The sequence below is a fragment of the Dermacentor variabilis genome, chromosome 1 (assembly GCF_050947875.1).
Source record: "Dermacentor variabilis isolate Ectoservices chromosome 1, ASM5094787v1, whole genome shotgun sequence".
NCBI lineage: Eukaryota > Metazoa > Arthropoda > Arachnida > Ixodida > Ixodidae > Dermacentor > Dermacentor variabilis.
The window spans coordinates 237,552,074-237,572,739 of NC_134568.1; the positions used below are offsets into that span (position 1 = coordinate 237,552,074).

General features: G+C 46.7%; 1 protein-coding gene across 2 annotated transcripts in view; it reads right to left on the minus strand.

Moving 5' to 3' along the window:
• Positions 1–19,604, minus strand: part of L (zinc finger protein Lobe) — a 172,084-nt gene extending 152,480 nt beyond the window's left edge. The window contains exon 1 of one of the 2 annotated variants that reach the window (XM_075671872.1): positions 18,703–19,604. In XM_075671872.1, coding sequence (XP_075527987.1) covers positions 18,703–18,742 — 40 coding nt within the window. In that variant the 5' untranslated portion in view covers positions 18,743–19,604. The remainder of the gene's footprint in view (positions 1–18,702) is intronic. The other variant, XM_075671877.1, reaches the window with a different exon arrangement.
• Between the last annotated feature and the right edge of the window lie 1,062 nt (positions 19,605–20,666).

Sequence of the window (20,666 nt, forward strand, 5' to 3'; positions counted from 1 at the left end):
TCCAAGTTGTGGGATGACAAATGTGGCCGTTAGGGCAGATGACGTGACCGAACCATCGGTATATGCTTGTACAGTACCACTATGTAATGTAAATATATGGGACAGGGTGAGCTGTTTCAAGCCAATGGAGGAAACGTGGGATTTCTTCATAATTCGGGATATCTGAAGCCTCACTAATGGTCTTGGCAATGTCCATGGAGGTGCCTCGGGGATGTTGGTGGCCCGGAACCTGGCAGGTATAATGCTTGCATGACATACAATTGCTTTATAAAAACCACAGTTAAGGTTGGTTCTTGGAAGTGTTGACAGAGGATGGTGTTAGTGTCTGGTCAGCAGGCGAAGGTAGGTTCACCCAGGTTCACAAGACCTGTATATGTCGGGACAGAGTAAGATGTATGCAGTGAAAGATAAGCGGGGTGATGTCATCAGCGATTTATATTATATAGTAAAAGCAGCAGAACAATTATAAACTGGCCTGTACAGTACTGAAAGCAGCCACGCAGCCTTCATTTTAAGTAGTGATGAACATGATACAGAGGCTCCTTCTACAAATAGCGATGAAATTATAGAACTGCCTTGCAAGACATGTCCCGAGAAAAAGCAGCAGGAGAAGATGGAATAATAATAGCTTTAACCAAAGATGGAGGAGATATGTTTGAAGAGCTTGCGGCCTTTTGTACGCAATGCATCATGACTCCAAGTGTACCAGAGAGCTGGAAGAACGACAACATTATACTACTCCACGAGAAGGGAGACGTTAAAGAATTGAAGCATTATAGACCCATTAGCTTGCTTTCAGTATTGTAAAAAAAATATCCACTAAAATAATTTTCAATAGAAACAAGGCAACACTTCAGTCATCCAAGGGAACAGGCTGGCTTCAGAAAGGGATCTATTGTACAATGAATAACGCCCATGTCATCAATAGGGTAATTGAGAAATCTGCGGAGTACAATCAGCCTCTCCATATTGCTTTCGTAGATTGTGAAAAGGTATTTGGTTCAGTAGAAATACCCGTAGTATGTCATGGTAGCATTGTGTAATCAAGGAGTACAGGAGGCATGCATGAATATCCTGGAAAATCTCTGCAAAGATTCCACAGCTACCTTGCTTCTCCGCAACAAAAGTAGAAAATTATCTATCAATAAAGGGGCCAGGCAAGGAGACACAACCTCTCCAATGCTATTTATTGCATGCTTAGAAGAAGTATTCAAGCTATCAGGCTGGAAAGTCTTAGGAGTGAGAATCAACAGCGAATATCTCAACAACCTTCGGTTTGCAGATGACATTGTTTTTTTTCAGCAACACTGTGGATGAATTGCAACAAATGATTGAGGACCTTAACTGAGAAAGTGTAAGAGTAGGGTTGAAGACAGGTAACGCTCAATAGCCTTATAAGGAAACAAGAATTAATGATCTCCAGTCAGCCTATACAGTCTGCAAAGGAGTACGTTTATCTAGGTCAATTAGTCACAGGGGACCTGCATCCTGAAACGGAAATATACAGAAGAGTAAAAAAAAAAGATGGGTTGGAGTGCATACGGCAGACATTACCAAATACCGACTGAGAGTTTACCACCGTCGTTGAAAAGAAAAGTGTACAATCATTACATTCTACAGGTGCTAAGATATGGGACAGAAACTTCTAGGTTAAAAAAGAAGCTCGAGAAAAAGTTAAGAGCCGAGTAAAGAGCGATGGAACCGAAAATATTAGGTGTAACGTTATGAGACAGGAAGAGAGCGGTGTGCATCAGAGAGCAAAAGGGGATAGCCGATAGTCTAATTGACATAAAGAGAAAAGAAATTGAGCTGGGCAGGCCATATAATGCGTAGGATGGATAGCCGGTGGACCATTAGAGATACAGAATGGGTGCCAAGAGAAGGGAAGCGCAGTCGAGGACGGTCAATAACGCTATCTATTGACGAGCGTCCGCGTCGAAAGCCAGCCATTACTCTAGATAGACGTTGCAAAATTCCAAGTATCATTTTAACGATGTAAGGACCATTATCTCCATCACCTTGCCGACGCCGCTGGCCAGTGCTATTGGGCGGAAAGATGGTAATTCCAATGGAGATTTGCCAGGCTGAAGGGGTGGGACAAGGCGACTGGATTTCCACGTGGTGGGGACCGAGCTGTGACGCCATGATGCGTTGTATAAGCCAAGAAGTGCACCTCTGGTCTCTTGACCAAGGTGCGCAAGCGCAGAGTATGTGATACTATCTGGTCCTGGTGACGAAGAACGCCTGCTCCCAGCGTGTACAGGCGTTAAGGCGTTAAGAGACAGGAAGAGAGCGGGGTGGATCAGAGAGCAAACGGGGATGACCTATACTCTAGTAGGCATTAAAGAGAAAAAAAAAAAGAGCTGTGTAGCCATGTAATGCGTAGGGCAGGTAGCCGGTGGGCCATTAGAGTTGCAGAATGGGTGCCAAGGGAAGAGAAGCGCAGTCGAAAACGGCAGAAAATTAGGTGGGGTAATGAAATCAGGAAACTTGCAAGTGCAAGTCGGAATTCGTTATGTCAAGACAAGAATAATTGGAGATCGCTGGGAGGAGCCTTCGTCCTGCAGTGCACATTAAAATACAGTGATGATGATGATGATGATGATTACATTAACTTCGAAGGGATTCGAAGTGATTCAAATAAGCATCAGAACGGCAAGTTGGGCCAGTTGGTTGGGATTCATGGTAAGGGTTGTAACATCGCACCCAAGACGAGTACAACAGAAGGAATAAAACGACGACACAGCGCTGTGTCGTCGTTTTATTCCTTCTGTTGTACTCGTCTTGGGTGCGCTGTTACAACCCTTACCATGATTCAAATAAGCCCTGGTGTTCAAACATGAACAGAAGATTATCGAAAAGAAAAAATCGACCTTACCGCGCAGCCAAAACGGCAACCTCGATAAATAACTGGAAACAATAATTTGCATGTCTACACGAATATACTAAACTTGTAAAACGATCTAAAAAGAAATTTTTTCATAAGGACATGTAATATCTTTTGCGCGTTAACCCCCAAAAGTTTTGGAATATTCTAAACCTAAAAAATCGCTCTTCTAATATGACTTTAACCGATCCTGATGGGTCAACGTTCCTCATGAGGAAGGCTCAGGTGTAATGAATGCGAACTTCACGTCAGTTCTTACTCGCGGGCCAAATGGTGGTGCACCTCGTGCTTCACCTAGAGCTCTATCCAAGTGGGCTGTGCGGTGTTTGTGCAGCGGGTCCGGCGAACCAATGGCACATCATGTGGGACTGTACCAGGTTCCCGACGGCAGCTACCTCCAGGACTTACCCGCCAGAACTTCAAAGTGCACTGCAGTCTGCAGACAAGGACTCACAACTACGGGCCGTCCAGCAGGCCCGGGGTGCGCTCGAAAAGCACCAGCCTCATGACCCACTACAAACGGGCCCAACTGGGCTAGTGCAGAGCAGGGTATAACCCCGGGTCGACGCTTGGCCAGCGTCACGACTCGTTAAATCGTCGTTTGCCGGCACTTTATTAAAGTTATTCCTATCCTATCCTATCCTGGTGGTGCACCTGTATTACCGAGATCGGGATTTACCCAAATGCCTCCTATCACTGTTGCTTCCACTGGTATATTTAATCTAATTAACAAAATTAAATATCATGTGCTCCCAGACCTGACAATATTCCTGCCAAAATTCTAAAGGCTACTAATACTGTCTCTAGCCGCATCCTACAGGTAATATTTACGCAATCTATCTCTGAGGGTTCTGTTCCAAAGGACTGGCTCACTGCGAAGGTTGTACCAGTATTCAAGACCGGAAATCAATGCGATCCTTCTAGCTATCACCAAATTTCACTAACTAGTATAGCCTGCAAGCTTCTGGAGCACATCATATATGAACACATAGCACACCTCAATGATCGCTCATTTTTACCCGCCGTGGTTGCTCAGTGGCTATGGTGTTAGGCTGCTGAGCACGAGGTCGCGGGATCGAATCCCGGCTGCGGTGGCCGCATTTCGATGGCGGCGAAATGCGAAAACACCCGTGTACTTAGATTTAGGTGCACGTTAAAGAACCCCAGGTGGTCGAAATTTCCGGAGTCCTCCACTACGGCGTGTCTCATAATCAGAAAGTGGTTTTGGCACGTAAAACCCTATAATTTATTTTTTAGCTCATTTTTTTTTATCCAAAACAACAGGGTTTTCGCCCCGGGTTATCCTGTGAAACGCAACTTTTTGAATGTACTACTGATCTTCATCTTAACTTAGATTTTTCGTTTCAGACTGACGTCATTTACATCGATTTCACTCGAGCTCAAGGGGTTACACTCAGAATGCTACAAACAGACACATACCCCACTCAAAACAGATTACACCATTACATGCCTGAGCTCTACGACAAGTCTCATTGCACCAATTGCAACACATCCCTTAACGTATATCATTTACTCTGGCCGTGCTCGCAAGCTCACGTAAACTACGAACAGGACAAGCGCAAGTTTGAAGAAGCAATCCGAAGCGAAGAACTCGCTCCCCAACTCTGGGCCGTCCAGCAGGTCCACGACGCCGCCAGGAAACTCAACCTCCCGGTTCCGTCGTGGGAGACGCCCACTCCATGAGAGCCCAAAGCTCTCGTGGCCTGCAGGACCTGAATAAAGTTGATTTCCTTCCTTCCTCGAGAGCATTTGATCGCGTCGCTTATTGAAAATACTTATCAATAAACTCGGTGCACTTAGTCTCCACCCATTAATCTCATCGTGGATAAACTGCTTCTTAACAGACTGAGTGCAGTTTACTGTTATAGGATGTCAGCAACAACAAAAGTAACATCTGGTGTCCCCAAAGGCTCGGTTCTTGGCCCGCTTCTTTTCTTAATATTCATCAACGACATACCTAACGGAATTTGATCTACAGTCCGTCTATTCTCAGATAACTACGTACTTTACCGGCGCATCAATAACCACCAAGATTACGTAAATCTGCAGAATAACTTAACGCTTATTGAAAACTGGTGCTCAATGGGGATGATGAAGCTTAATGTTTCGAAATGTAAATTTATGCACATGTCTCGAAAACGCTTTAACTCCATTTATACATACTCGTCGCACTTGACCCCGGTTTCGCAAGTACAGGAATATCGGTACCTTGGCGTCTTAATTACTACAAAACTAACCTGGGCTGAACACATAATAAAGGTTGCAGCAGACGCGTCGAGGTCGCTGGGATTCATCCGAAGAAATCTATCTTTGTCACCGCCCACTGTTAGAGAACTGGCCTACGAAATATATGTACGCACAAAGCTTGGATATGCTGCGTGTATTTGGAACCCCCATCGAATTTACCTCATTAACACCATTGAAGCAGTCCAAAACCGCGCAGCACAATTTATATGTTCTAATTATGACTACAAGCAGAGCATCAGTGAAATAAAGAACTTCCTCAGTCTCTCTCCTTTAGCACACCTACGCCGCATTGCCCTACTCTGATTATTTGACACAATATACTGCACATTTCCATATTTACATCAAACGTTCCTTCTCCTGCCGATCCGCACTTCTCGTCGTCTTTTCAATTCATTGAGCACCCAGCGTATTCACGGTTCCGCTAATGCTTTTAACAACTCGTTCTTGTCTACTGTTATAGCGGAATGGAATAAACTTCCCGAATTGATCGTCCTCGAACATGATCATGTAAAATTTCGTGATTTAATATCCAAACCAAACTACATATGTAGTGCTCGTATTAACTACAGTTCCCCTTAGTTTTTGTTCGTTTCTATCATGCTTTGTTTTTCAATTTTGCTTCTCTGTACCAAGCGTTCTTGAATAGTAATTCGCTCCGCCGTGTGTATGCTGTGTAATGTTCTTTTTCTAGTATGTCTTAGTGATCCCTGTTTGACCATGTGTATCATCTTTTTTATTCATTCAATGACTTCTCACGTTTTCCCCACTTTGTATTACTGACCAATTTTTCTGTATTCTGTAAATGTACTAACCTCCCCCCCCCCCCTACACACACACTTATGTAATGCCCCAAGCAGGGGCCTTTAAGGGAATAATAAATGATGATGATGAGCTCTGCATAGCCACTTCGTTCCAATTTATGCAGCATTTTGTTCGCGAACCGTTCTGTTCTCAGAAAAGTTTGAGAATTCCCATAGACTCCTGTGGTTCAATCTTGACGTGCGCTTTTAAAAAGATAGACGATGTGAGACAGAGAAAGAATAGCTGTAAAAAAAAAAAAAGACGAATATAACGCTTTCCTGCAGAAGCTAACTAGAAGCTAGAAGCTAGCTAGAAGCTAGCCTTAGCTAGCTTCCAGCTAGCTAGCTAGCATGATAGCATAATGACGAAGGCATGACGACGACCGTATGACGAAGGCAGAGTGACGACGACGAAATAATGTCGAGAATTTACTTGCAACAATTCACTTATAAAAAAGTGAGCGCGCGCATTTTCTAGCTCACGATGAAAACAGAAGTCTCGGGACGCGTTCACCATCGAAACTAGCTGCGCGTCTCTGATCGTACTGTGGCGCTGTGGTTTGTTCCTGCAAGGTCGAGCCCGCCGTTTCTTGCGATTCAGTACGTTTTAATGCTGAAAAAAAGTTCCGCTTTCTCTACAACGTCCACCATGGTGGCTGAGGAAGGTGTTTGTCCCTTAAATCTGCAACACGTCCTTTTTCGTAATGGTCAAATTCTAGCTTAAAAAGATGTCAAACCCAATGTTGGGTATGGCGGGATTTTTTTTTCTTTAAGCGAAGCTTTCTTTGCGTACTCTCTCGGACTTTCCTGACCATGGCTAGGTGCTGCTGTCTTGCCGAATAGCTCACACGCAGGAAAGCGCTACCTCGTCTATGCTACACCTTTACATGTGTCCTGGCTGCTGGCCTTGCTTTCTACAATATTAATTCTTTAAAACTGAAGGTAGCGCTAAAAAGGACGAACATACGGTGAAAAGACGACACAACGACGAAGAGCGCTAAAAAGGACGAACACACGGTGAGAAGACGACACAACGACGATATTACTACAATATTACTCAGTGATAAAAGAAATGATACCTAAATATCCTCATTGCAACAAACGTGCGTGATCAAGAGCACAATTCCTTTAGTAAAGAAAACCATTTTTATGCCTACTTTCCTAGGATCTGGGGTTTGGCGCATCTGCCTGGTCGGTCTCTCACCGAATAAAGTGTAATTTACTGTAGCCCTGTCTCCAGCAACGACCCACTCTAGTTGGCGCGGCGACCCTGGATGAAATGTCCCAGCAAAGCAGGCCAATTCCGGAGTCAGTATAATGCGCGGTGACGTGGGTCACGTGGTAGGGGTTTCCGTGTCCTGCCTTATTCATCGGCGGACAGGTAATCGCTATGATGCGAAGCCCTTTCTCTGCAGAATATAATCGGTTGCATGACATTTACTTAACCGCTTCACGAAAGCTTCTCCTCTCATATCACAACACGTGGGTTGGACCTATAATATTCTTTTTTTCGTGAATTTACCTCTACCATGCACTTTTCTGCAAAACTCGTTTTGTCTCTTTGCTTGTGTGCTTGCGTGTGTGAGCGCGCTTACATTTGTATGTTTGCCAGCCTCGCCTACAGATATTCTAAGTCTGGCAGGACGAGATAGGATGGTTTTGCGCGGTCTGACTTTAGTCTGCGTAAGCAACGACAGCGTTGGTCGTCCTCAAATACTGCAACAACGGGCAACTGTTGAACACCAATCGGATAGTATAACAAATACCAGCTGTGATGACAAAAATAACTCGAAATGCAGCTTCAAGCTGCATTTGACTACTGCTACTACTGTTCAAGAACAAGGCTAAGAAGGCGAAGACGAAATATAATAGGGAGTGATGGAGGCCAAAGGAAGCTCAGAAGAAGAACGTATAAATGGCGGCTGAATCTAACTGATAGCCACAGCGCTGCGGTGCCATTTGCGGGCACATCCTAATGGAATGCGAAGGGATTCGCCCAGTGAGACCCGTATAGGTAACGTATACTTTCCAGAAATGCTTCGATTTAAAGTGGACGGAAGCCTCAACCGGTCAACAGTCGAGATAAGCAAGAGACGTTTACAGCATTGGTGAAAAAAAAAAAGCAGGGAAGAGATTAATATGACCGGATCCGTTACTAGCTTAGTTAGCGGTACAATGTAGACAGATACATTTTGAGGGAAAAAAATTAAAGAGATGTATACAAAAAAGCTAGAATGAAAAGCATCTACAGTATACCTGACTAACTCAAGCAAACCAGGTGACTATGTGTCACCACCCCGTTTCAAAGGGGATGCCAGTAAATCATCATCATCATCATCATCATCATCATCATCGGGCGCCACCTACAGCAAAAAATTTACAACGGCCGGGGTAGAGCGCGCGGTCCTCCTCCGTTTCGCTGGACTGCCGAAGCACGATTTTCTGCGCTCGCCGGAATGCGCGCGTACACTTTACGGTGATGCTTTGCCACAAGTGCTTCGTGTCAAATGACATCTACACCATCTGACCTGGATGAAGCTCAAACAATTACTATCATCATTGAAACATCGCGAAAGCACAGCTAGCCCTGCATCGTTACGTCGACGGCGCGGAGCAAGGCACGAAAAAAAAAAAAAAAAGTGTTTGTCCGCAGGAAATGCACGTCTGTGTCAAGCTTTTTTTTTTCTTTTTTAAAATACCTTTAGCACATTTTAAGTGTCTCTAATCTAAAATACATTCTGATAGAGTAATTTTCCGCCTAAATAATTGTTAGCATCAGGTTAGTTCTTTAGTTTTTTTTTTTTTTCAGATGATTTTCTGGAAACCATTGCAGTTGTGGCTTAAATGAAGGCGAGCGTGGACACTTAAGGTAATTTCAGGCGTCAAAATAAAATTCGAGTCAACAGGAGGTTATGTTCATAATGAAATATTTAGCGCGTACAACCGGAAAGGACACAGTGAAGGGGGACACACGAGCGCTTAACCTGCAGAACATAACCGAACACGAACATAACCTGCAGTTCTGCTGCAGGTTATGTTCACTATCAGGAGTCTGCGCTACTGTGAGTATTTATTGATCTCGCGTGCTTCCTGCTGAATTTACATTCCGCAGTTTCAGTGCCGGAAGGCTGTGATTTAATTATTCTCACTCACTATAGTACGTTTGTTTTGTGATGCGTACGCAGGATAAACGGATCATTTATACTATTTCTTTCTTTTATTCTGCATATGATCAATATGCATACACTCTAAGAAAAAGTTTACACCCTTTGCGGTGCATATTTGCCACACAAGAATCATCGTCATCTGTCTTGCCCGCATTTCCTTTCTTGAAAACACTGCGCTCGTTACTTTCCTGTCGAGAAAGCTCTGTCATGCTGATAACACGCATGTCGTTCGTGACTTGGAAGTACTGGGCTCGCAACGTTAAAGAAAGGAAATGAGGGCATGACAGATGACGATTATTGTTGTGTGGTAAATATACACCCCAATGGGTGCAACTGTTTTTAGAGTGTAAAGTTATGTTCTTCCAGTGCACAGCAGTGTGAAACGTGTTAGGTGCAGTTTTAGGCAGAAGCTGTGAGCACGTAAACGTGAGAATTCTACGTGCACTACGCGTCGCGTGCGCCAGGCGCTTATAGTTTCGCGTACGCAATAGCACGTGGGTGCAGGCATGGCATACGTATAAATCGTTGCTTCCGCATGTATACTGGCGCACTCCGCCGGCAGGCGTCAACGCTACTGCAGCCAAGTTCGTTCAAGAGGAGCCTAAATCAGAGCCAACGCGCTATTTTCGCGCCTCGCGAACTGCGCGTATGCGCTAGCTTGTAACTAGCTTGTACAGCGTTCTCTGCATGGTAGCTCGCAGAGCCCGTCACGTACGTGGGGCGCGCAGCGTAAGGGTGCGGATCCCACGTGCGTGCGTGAGACGCGACGGGGACCCCTGCGTTCAGCGCATATACGCATCATGATCCCGCAAGGTCTTCGCGCACGTGGCGCTTCTACGTATACGTGAAACTAAAACTGCCTATTATTGCGTGTTTTAATGTTCAGAAGGGACACCGTAGCCAGGCCTCCGTATTTATTTCACACCATCTAGTCCTTTTGACGCAGACCCCAAGTGCGATGCCCGAGCATTCTTTTACAGCGAAGCTATTTGTGGCTAGGTTCTGGCAGATCTCGTCTCCGTGGACATAGACCAACGATGTTTCATACGTGGACCGTTCCCAAAGATAGTGCAATGCCAGGCCGACCAGCCGTGGAGGTGCAGTTCGCCCTTAAGGGGCCCACAGTCACAGCTTCGCCGGCCATCCTTCTTCACAGAGTGGAAGGGCACTGATTTTTTTTTATTAAATCACTCGGAATGCGGCGGCCGCGGCCGGGAATCGAGCCCCTGGCCTCCTGCTAAGCAGCGCAACGCTGTATAACTGTATAGCTATAAATAACTAAACGCTCCCGTTTTTCAACATTTCGACTTGTGTCATCATACTCTACACGCCCGCTTAGCAATTTCACGGCTGCGAGTTTCCATCGAGCATCCGTGGCAATTGTTGTCTCGACGAAGACAAGTGCCATTGTTGAAAGGCTGGCTCGAGAGACATGCCTTCTTCAATCGCTGTCGTTCTTTTCACGTGAATCGAATAAAGAAGCGGCCATGAGCAACGCGAGCGGGCTGTCGCCAGCGGAGCGGTAAGCGGAGGACACGGGCGTGCCCCTCCCGTGAAAGTCAAGGAATGACTGAAATGAAAAGAAATGACTGAATGAAAGAAAGAAAGGAATGACAAGCGCACGCGTCGGCGGAGAAACTTGACGCGAGCTTGTCTGTACAGAAGGTGCCGCAGCAGTCCGACAGGCGCATTCAGGGTCCTCGGCAGGAAAACGGGAATACGCAAACACAGGTAGCAATGCTCGACCGGAACCGAGAGTCCGAGTAAATAGCAAGCAAAGGAACATCTGCAACTGAAAATAAAAAGCAGAGAGAGAGAGATAGAAACACATATCTGAAAAAAATAAACACGAGAAGAGGTCCTAAAAATCTTCGCTATTCTAACTATTGCGCAAGAGTTCACTAAAGTTGTCAGATTCACGCAATATAAGTACTGTTACGTGGTAGATGTCTTGCCGCAGAGTAATACAGACGTACACAGTCAAAGCAGGCAAACTGAATTACTCCGGATAACGCAGGCCTTCATTCGATCCAAGTCTCATTCCAAGCTGCCTATTTTCAACTTGGTTGACTTAGTTGTTCACTTGGAGACATTCGCGGAGGACTCTGTGCAAGTTTTCTAAGTGGCCAGCGCCTGATCATCTCGCTTTTGAAATCCTTTGAGAAAGAATGCCTGAAAATTGTTCTCTTAACTGGAAGTGAAGTGGGTGATATTGCTACCAGTTTTCTGCAGTTAAAAAGAAAACGAAGAAGAAGAAGAAGAAGAAAAAGAGAGGCAGGAAAATAAACTGAATACACTCACACACAAATAAGTATTGTTTTGAGGATAACTATTAATTAGTCATTATAGAAAGCTTCGACTCGTCTATATTGTCACGTTCACCTGGAAAAAGGTCACCGAACAAAAAAAGCAACGTACGAGTGTGAATACCACACACGCACACATTATGCATGTGTATAAAAGTCCACTTTTACAGGCTAATATACTACGAACAGTTAGCGTTGGAACAGCTGCGGGCTTTCATCCAGCAATGGGCGTCGCAGTTGACAATATTGTTTTTTGGCCCAGTACTTTTTACTTTACATGGAAAGTAATACGCTTAAGTAGCTGATGTTCCTTAGCTTCTGGCCCTCATCCGGCTTGAACATGAATGGTTACTTATTGTGTGTGCTATACAGGGTGTCCCAGCGAACACTTTCAAATTTTTTCAAAGATCGCCTGTAGTAGGTAGCGTAATTCTAGTGCTTGAGCTGGTCTACTCGAACAGGCGGACATTACTTGCACAAAAAATTAAAATGCATAATTTTCAGATTTCAGATTTATTGGTTAAAAAAAAAAAGTGGTTACAGCATCACAAATATACAGACGAGGGTCCCAAAATTAAAGAAAATATCAACAATTAAGTTATAAACTAATTACCTTATGGCACCATATTGTATTTTACAAATTCTAGCGGGTGAGACTGCAAGGCATATCCACTTGAAAAGAATTGTGTGGATGACGCCATTTACGAGACATGCGACGGCAAACTTGCGGTAAGAATTCATTGTCGTTCCACTTACGTTCTTAACAAAATATCATTCTATGCATTGAAGCACAAAATTAACTCGAACGCCAATGCATTTCTCTGCAAAATCCGGGAATTAATATGTCGAAACTGGTGTCATCTGGAGAATTCGTTCGAAGTGGGCCCTCCTTGAGAACTCCCCGGCTAGAATTTGTAAATTGCAACATGTGCCATAGGATAATTAGTTAAACTTAATTGGTGACTATTTTTAATTAGTCTACTATGAATTTCAATTTTTTGCACAAGTAATGTCCGCCTCTTGTAGTAACCTAGTTCATGTACTAGAATTGTGCTATCTGCCACAAGAAATTAAAAATATATATATACTTGAATATGTTCTCTGAAACACCCGGTATACTATCTCCAAATTGTGTTACGACGCGGGCAAGTTATATGCACATACATTACAAAAAGGAAAACAATAAACAACAAAAAAGAAAGTTCAACTGAAAAGACCCCTTGGCGACACACACAGACGGACGGGAACACGAAAAGTTCAATTTTCACACGCGAACAACACAATTTACAGCGTCGCCGAGTGACAATTTCGAATGTCAAAACTTTTTCGCACCTCCGGCTTACAACTGCGTTATAATGAGCCCTCCCGTCTTTTGGCAGCGACAGGGACGTCTCGACAAGGGGCGCCAAATCTCCTCCCTACTTCCGAAAGGTTTTCTCTTTTTTTACGTTTATTTTTTTACGTTTATTATCGCCATCCGAGCTCGGCGGCGTGCTCCTCTCCCTGACATATTGGGGCCGCGGGTAGGCGGGGAACATGCGCGCACTGGCCACGACGGCGACAGCAAAGCCCAGAAGGGGGGACAAGGGGATAAAGGTCTCCTGCTCGCGTAACTTGGCTCCCGGCACAAGAAGGTATTCGGCGCATAAATAATAACTTGCCGAAGAATTCAAAGCCAGAAGTGGATGCGGACGTTTCCTTCTTCTCAATACTCGGACTGCGCGAAGCTATAAATAATAACCGGGGGATGCATATTCACGACCACCGCGGCGGCGTTTTCTCTCCGCGCACGGGGGTCATTGTGGGGAAGCCCGAGGCACCCTGGGCTTGCTGGACGCGCGCATACACAGGCCCCAGCCGCACGGCGGGGTCCGCTCGCTTGCGAGGCGCGACTGCGGATGTGGTTGTCGCCCCCGTATACGGACACTGCCGCTGGACCGGACCCGGCGCCTCTGCTCCTTTGTGACACCGCGGGCGCCGTGCTGGCCAGGAAAGAGAGCGGCAGCAGAAGTGAACGGGCATGTGGCGGGGGGGGGGGGGGGGGATCCGTGTTTCGCAACGCTCAGACCCTCAAAAGCGGCAGTCGGCTCGCTGAGTGCACGCCTTCTTCACGCCGACTCTGCACCTTGTACGAAAGGTGCGCGCTCGGACATCACCGGACCGTGGGCAGGCGGGCTGAGAGAGGGAGGGAGAGAGACAGACAGTCGGCACCGCGAAACGAAGTCGGATTCAAGCCGAGGCGCTGGTGTTTTGAATGGCGCGGTGCTCACTTTAAGGTCACCGGGTCTCCCCGTGTAAAAGCGGAAGGCGCAGGTGAAAGTTGGCCCAATACGACGCCGAACAAGGAAGAAGAGGTAGAAAGTGGGGAAGCAGTGACAATCTGACCCACAGTCATCCACCGCTCCCACAGGAGTGTGCGGGGCTGTGCGGGAGAAAGCGGCGCTCGGCCGAAGCGCTCGGAAGTGCGGCTTCTTCCCCGAGTGGCTGGCGTCCCCCGGCGGAAGGCGGCGAGCAGAGCGCCTTCCCACTTCCTGCGCGCGCTTCTTTCTGCTGGCACCATTGTGCGACCGCAGAGAAGTGTCGGAATTGTTGACAAGCCCGGCGGGCGGCTGAGGAAGCGACACCTCTTGCATCTGCAGTTCCGGTTACACTGCGATGAACACATTTGTACATTGCCGAGCCCCGCGTCTCGTCGATTCATTCTCGCGAAAAGTGAAAGGAAAGAAAAAAAGACAAGTGGGACCGTTTTTTTTTCTCCCCTCTCTCACTTTCATCTCCTACCACGCAGCGCCCCGGAAAAAGTGAAACATCGCAATTTTACTTCTCTCTACCGCGCTCACTGCTTTATTTCGTGCTCTGGAGGTACGTTTAATGTAATCTGATACACCGCCGGCGAACACAATGCACGCGCTCTGAGTGCATGGTGCGAGCGCTGGAACTTATGTTTTTCTTTTCTTTTTTCTTCCCCCCCTCTCTCTCCTTGCTTTCTCGCAACCGATCTATGACATCACGGTGGGCGCACAGTGGAGAGATGTTAGATTGTAGGAGGAAGTGCAGGGAGTCACCAATACACTTCCGCGACACGCTGTAATTGAAAGTGTTCTTATTTTATTTTTATTTTTTTGCACGTAGAGTGAGAACTGTGACAGCAGAAGAACGATTAATTTAGTCCGCCCATAGGTGTCAGGAAACAGAGCATTGTGTGCACATCCGATGAATCTCGCGCGCGCCTATAAGAGGCAAGTATGAAACGACTGCCGGTTGTAGATGGTGTGCATAACGAAGCCAGTCCTCATCCAGTTGGCACCGTACGACGGTACGGGTTGACTCGCCGCATCGTCTTGGCTGTCTTATTGGCAGCGCAAAAGTGTCATTGCGTTTCGTCGGGAAGGTGAAGTCAATAGGCACACATGTGTTGATAGCTGACCGTTCAGTACGCTGTTTTCGCAAAGAATGGCACTGCGATGCACTTACAAACGACAGCTAAACCTTACAGAAACATCTGGGCCCGTATCCAGAAAAAGCTCTTACACTATAATTGTTCCTAGAGTAAGCTCAATTTCCAGCTAAACCTGACGCTGGAGATATTATTAGCGCTTACGGCCGGCCAATGCCAAATATCAATTACGAACGAAACGCTCCGTGAATTCGTTTCCTGTATCGTGATAAAGCTTGTCTTACCGCGACACTTCCGAGCGCATGTTGTTAAAATGTCTTAGACAACCGTCTTCAAACCATTTTGTGCTTTTTTATCATCTGCCCGGCGCATTTGGTTGACGTTCCTGGGTCAAAAATAGAGATGTGTCAGTCTGATTTCTGCTAACATGTCCTTGCTGCTTTGCTACAGACGAGGGCCGATGAAGAAAAGTTTGTATTGCGAGCCGTACGCTTAAGAAAGCTGCGCACACGCGGCGATTTCATTCGACAACATCGGAACTGTTTTCAGCAGCCGTCCACTGAGGTCGTGTGGTTCGACGCTCGTGATCAGTCCGATGTAGTGGTAACGGAAGTCGCTCCTCAATTAGGGTCAGCGGGGTCTACGTTTGCACCGTTCTTTATCCACAAAGTAAGTAACCCCGTCGCACCGTTTTCCATTCTCGTGGCTCAGTCGCGACTGCGCTCGGATGATATGAGCCCGAGGTCGCAGGTTCGATCAGGCCTGCGGCGGCCGAATTGCAACTAGGGCTGAGTGGAAAAAGAAACGCTCGTGTGATTAGGCTTTAATTGACGCACGCTAAGGAAACCCAGGTGGTCAAAACCAACCCGGAGCTCTCCCCACTGCATTATCTCTGACAAGCCCGTTCTTGCTTTGGGACGTTAAACCTCATTAATCACAATCCATCTTACCTACCGGCGTTATATAATTTAGTTATCTCCTTCAAATCCAAAGTTCTGCACCTCTTCACTTGTTCTAAATTGCTCACGACGAAAGTGCATGTTACGTGTTGGCTTCTGAATGAACGTTGATTTGATTGATGTCATTTAACGTCCCAAGTCAACACAAGGGCTTTGCGCGACGCCGAAGTGCAGGACTTGAGATTACTTTTGACCAGCTTGGTTTCTTTAACGTGCACCAAAGGCACGTTGCACGAGCCCTTTTGCATTCCGCCTGCTGAGGAATGCGGCCGCCGCGGCAGGAAATCCAGCTCGCAACATCGTGCTCTGCAGCCGAAACGTGATAGACACTGAGCTTTACGTGGTGGGTTTTCAACAAGTATTTGTATAAGTGAGTAAAATGATGATTACAGACAGGAGGAGCACAGCTATGGGACTGCCTTTCCTAACTTAGAGCTGCTCATTCTCCCCATAATAATTGCACTGAATGTGTCAATGTGGCCTAGGAATTAAGAACAGAATTATGAGTGCAACATCGCTTTGCTTAACTGGTAATCCTCTCGAAATTTCCTCTGTCCCGTATACGCTGTTTGCCACAACCGGTAATTGGTAACAAGGTACGTGGAACTATTCATGTCCCCAGTGCTTAAAGTCAGTGGGGATTGGGGGCGGGGGTGGGTACTGAGGAACGGCCCCCCTTCGCCTGGCGATCAGAAACCCATGGGCACACACACACGCATACATACATACATACATACATACATACATACATACATACATACATACATACATACATACATACATACATACATACATACATACATACATACATACATACATAAGTGTGAGAATGTGCGCGCACGTGCGTGCGTGCGTGTGTGTGCGTGTGCGTGCGTTTTTTCTCCTTCTCTGTTTTGTATGTGTTTTGTATATTCTGCGGTACCGAATTAAGAAAGTAAGCTGCGATTTTTTTTTAAAGTAAAGTGTGGCGACATCTCCCGGGTTTGGCGTGTCATCGTGTCTCTGTATGTGGGCCGGTACCGGTGATGGTGTAATCGAAATTGGGCTGATCCTTGAGACTCTAAATCAAAATAGTGACTTAGTGTACCGATTATGATGACACCGTTGCACGAAATGTGGCCTCGCACTGGGGGTTTCCATGCAGTTTCTAACGCAGGCCGATCCAGTGCAATGAAAGGCCTGCGTTGCACGATCCTGATACTGCTATCGCATTACGGTCGTTCAGGTACATCATAAGGACCTACGTTTCTTCACCTCTTTCTCCGTTTTCGGGGTCTGTGTCTCGCCGAGTAGACGTAGTGGAGGGCTTTCACACGGTGGGCGCGGTGGGGGAAATCGGGAACATCTGTGAGGTTAGAGCGGTGGTATTTGGGGAGGAAGCACTTGTATGATAGCGCTGGTTTATACGCCACAAATGGTGTTTGTAAGTTCAATTCGACCCCAAACGACATTTACCAACGGCTCGATTGGGAGATACAACTGATCATACCTTTGCAATGGATATAGACGTGTTAAACGTCATGCGTTACGTTTCGTAATTCGTACGACTGCACTTGTACGCTGGGTAGCATGCTAGAACACTGTAGTTCAGACTTATCGCTCCGATTTTCTCTTATAATAAATATCTCTCACTCTCTCTCTCTCTTTCTCTATTTCTTACGTGCAATAATGCCTGCACAGCAAGAACAACGACGTCTCGTATTGAAAGTGTGATGGCAGCCGTGGAGAAGCTTCCATTCACCGATTCCCAAAGTGCGGCATGGAATCAGGATAATATTTTTATATGTGTCACATTAAAGTGAATTTGGCTTATGTTATTTGTTATGCCAACGGAAAAAAACTGAGCCATACTGACTCACTCACTCCCGCACGCACGCATGCACGCACGCACGTGTTACATTGTTGCAGCGATGGCGCGCACTTCTGTGTGCGGTATATGAGCCGGAAACACCAACTTCTCATTGAATTGAAGCACACATAAATGTTCGACAAGGCTGACGACTGGTTAACAGGTAAAAACCACTAGGTGTACTTCTGGCGCACTTCTGTAGAATATTCGCTCACTGCATATTCATTCCGTGTTCCTTTTCATGTTTAACTTAGGAGTGACTTTCAATGTCGGAAGTTCGGGTGAGGGAAGAGAGGTCGTCGCATTGCTGTCGGGTCTATGTACAACTCGCATGGAGGATGTGCGGTTTCGAAAAAGAAGCCAACCAGCACCTCGCCGCCAAAAGCCAGTGAATGACATCAAAACAAGCAAGGCGGCGACGGCAACGAAACAATGCATGAACTACACACATCACAAAAGAAAGGCGTGCAGCTGTACCTGATGCATCCTCTAGCAATCTTCAACCTATGGAATATACACTCAGATAGTGAACTGCAATCACACTTTCAACGTGGTGCACTTAAGGTTAACATTTGTAAGCTTCCCACTCATTGCAATAGCCTTGAAACTAAGTATTTTGGGGATAGCAGTTCTCAGCCAACTAAAGCAAAATAGAGCAATTCGATGTTGCTGTAGTTGACTAAAAACTTTTTATAACTGCGGTTGTGCGTAAATAGAAATGTTCCAGCTCATCCCCGTATTCTGAGCTAAAGAATCAAAAAGTCGTAATGGTGAATAAACTGACTTAATGGTAAGTACTTGTTAAAGCTTTAAACAATAACCTTAAATCCCGTGTTTCGCTGGATGCAACTGTCCATATTGGTACGAAGTAGTTTTAATGGTTGGACTGACTTCAGAAGACACTTTTTGCACTTTCCTTTCTGTACGTTCTTCTATAAACTGGTTGCCTTTAGTCGCGCGGTAAAATTGAAATCGGGTATAATGTGCCGTTTTCGCACTGGAGTGAGAGTAACCGGTACACACTGCTTTTACAAACTAAAGGCGAAATAGAGGCCGAATGGGTGCTTACGTTTCAGTGCTCTGGGTTTCGCTTGTTTCCTCCTTGACATGTCCGCGATGAACAGTGTTTGAATGCGCGGTACGGAGAGCAGTTGTTTAGCAGGCTTTGCCAGGACGCTGCTCCATTGCTCCAGTCCGCTACACTTGTCAGTCAAGCAGCGATCACGTGGGTCAACGATTGCCAGATGTGATGAGTTTCGGTCGCTCGGAGACACCGGACACCTGTGGCGTCACCTCGCGCTGACCGTCAAAACTAACGCCGCCCTCCTTTCTTCTCTGACGTTGCAGAAGCAGACAGCGAATACAACGACTTCCGCCTTACTTTAGAGGAGGCCAATTTGCGGTCACACCACCCGAAGCACCTCAGAGTAGAGTCTCTTTCACGCAACTTCTCTTTTCTTGTTTTCTTCGGCTTTGTTTTTCCTTCTCGTTTATAATATTGTTAGAGGACTACAGTTTAATTGTCAGTGCAAAAACAGAATAGTCACTCTCTCGTGGGTCAACAGCGTCCACTCACAGTTATGTCCACCAATGCACGCGACAGCGAGTGCTTGGAACTCCTCAGTTCAGTCAGTGATGATGATGCAAGCATACGGTGAGTTCGAAGACGGTAAGACAGGAAATACGAGCCGGCGCGATGCGCTCACTGTCCGAGCGCGCACGAAACAACGTGACGAGCGGAGTGCAAACCGCGCGACCTCCGACCGGTGGCACGGCGAGGTTCGAATCGAGTGGTTCCTCTTCCCGCGCGCACACCACAGTGCGCACTGAACAATCGGGTGTCAGTGGGCCGTAAGTAATCGATGACGACCGCTGCCGAGCGAACACGACAGGAGAAGTGCAGGACCTACACGGCGCGGACGCAACAAGGCAGTCTGGCAACAGGGCGCGCGGCGAGCAGACGACGCGGCGCTCGGCCACCGGAGCAGCGCAGGAGAACTCGTCGTCTGAGTTTCCTCGCGACGCCAGCAGACGACGGAGGCTGGGCAGGCTGTTGAGGGGAAGCCAACCCGAGGCGCGCCCGCGGAGGAGAGAGCATCGCGAGCTAGCGCGCGAAGCGCCGGGCGCTGCACGTTTCCGGTCATGCGCAGTGTTGGGCCGGCGAAGAGAAGCAGTGCGAACGCCGGCCTCACCTACGTTGCGGCCGCGTCACCTCCCCCCCCTCCCCCCCACCCCCGCTTTTTTGACGTTCGCAGGTGTCCAGCTGCTGCGCCACGACAAAGTAACGGAGCGCAACACATCTCTGAAAAACATTTGCGGAGTTCAGTCGATTTCCGCTGTAAACTGCGTAGGGAGGCACCCGCCGCGGTGGCTTAGTGGCTGTGGGGTTGCGCTGCTAAGCACGAGGTCCCGGGTTCGATTCCAGGATGTGCAGGTTGGATTTCGATGGGTGTGAATTGCCAAAGCCGACGAAAAACACCAGAATTTTTTCGTCGGGAAAAGACTTACGTGGCGCGCAATTCGTATGGAATGAAGGAACCCGACAGGACAGAGCGCTACTAAATACCAACGTCCGCAGGTGTCCAGCTACTAATTGCTAAAGATACCAGAATTCTTTTTTTTTTACTTAATGTGGAGAAGTTAGGGCTTGGTGCCCATCATCTTTTAGTTTCTTATGCGTTTCACAAAGAGAATTACAGAAAAAAGCAAAGAGAGAGAAAATTAAAAGAGACATTGTATTTAAGAACCTACAGCGCCCTTAGGGCATTATTGTTGGGAGCTGCCTCACTGACACCAAAAAGCTCTGGTAAACCGTTTAGTTGTGTACAAGCAGCCCAGATCGACAGTATTAAGTGCACTTCAGGTGTATGCAGTGGTACAGGTTCATTTTCCATCTCTAGTGTACTGGGTGTGCTTTTACTGTGCCATTCCTCGGAAAATATTTATCTTTATTTGAATGCTCTTGCCCAAAATTTTTTTTGAGCCTGTGTGCTCTCTTTGAAATCGGAGCAAGGGAGAAAAGAGGTACCACAC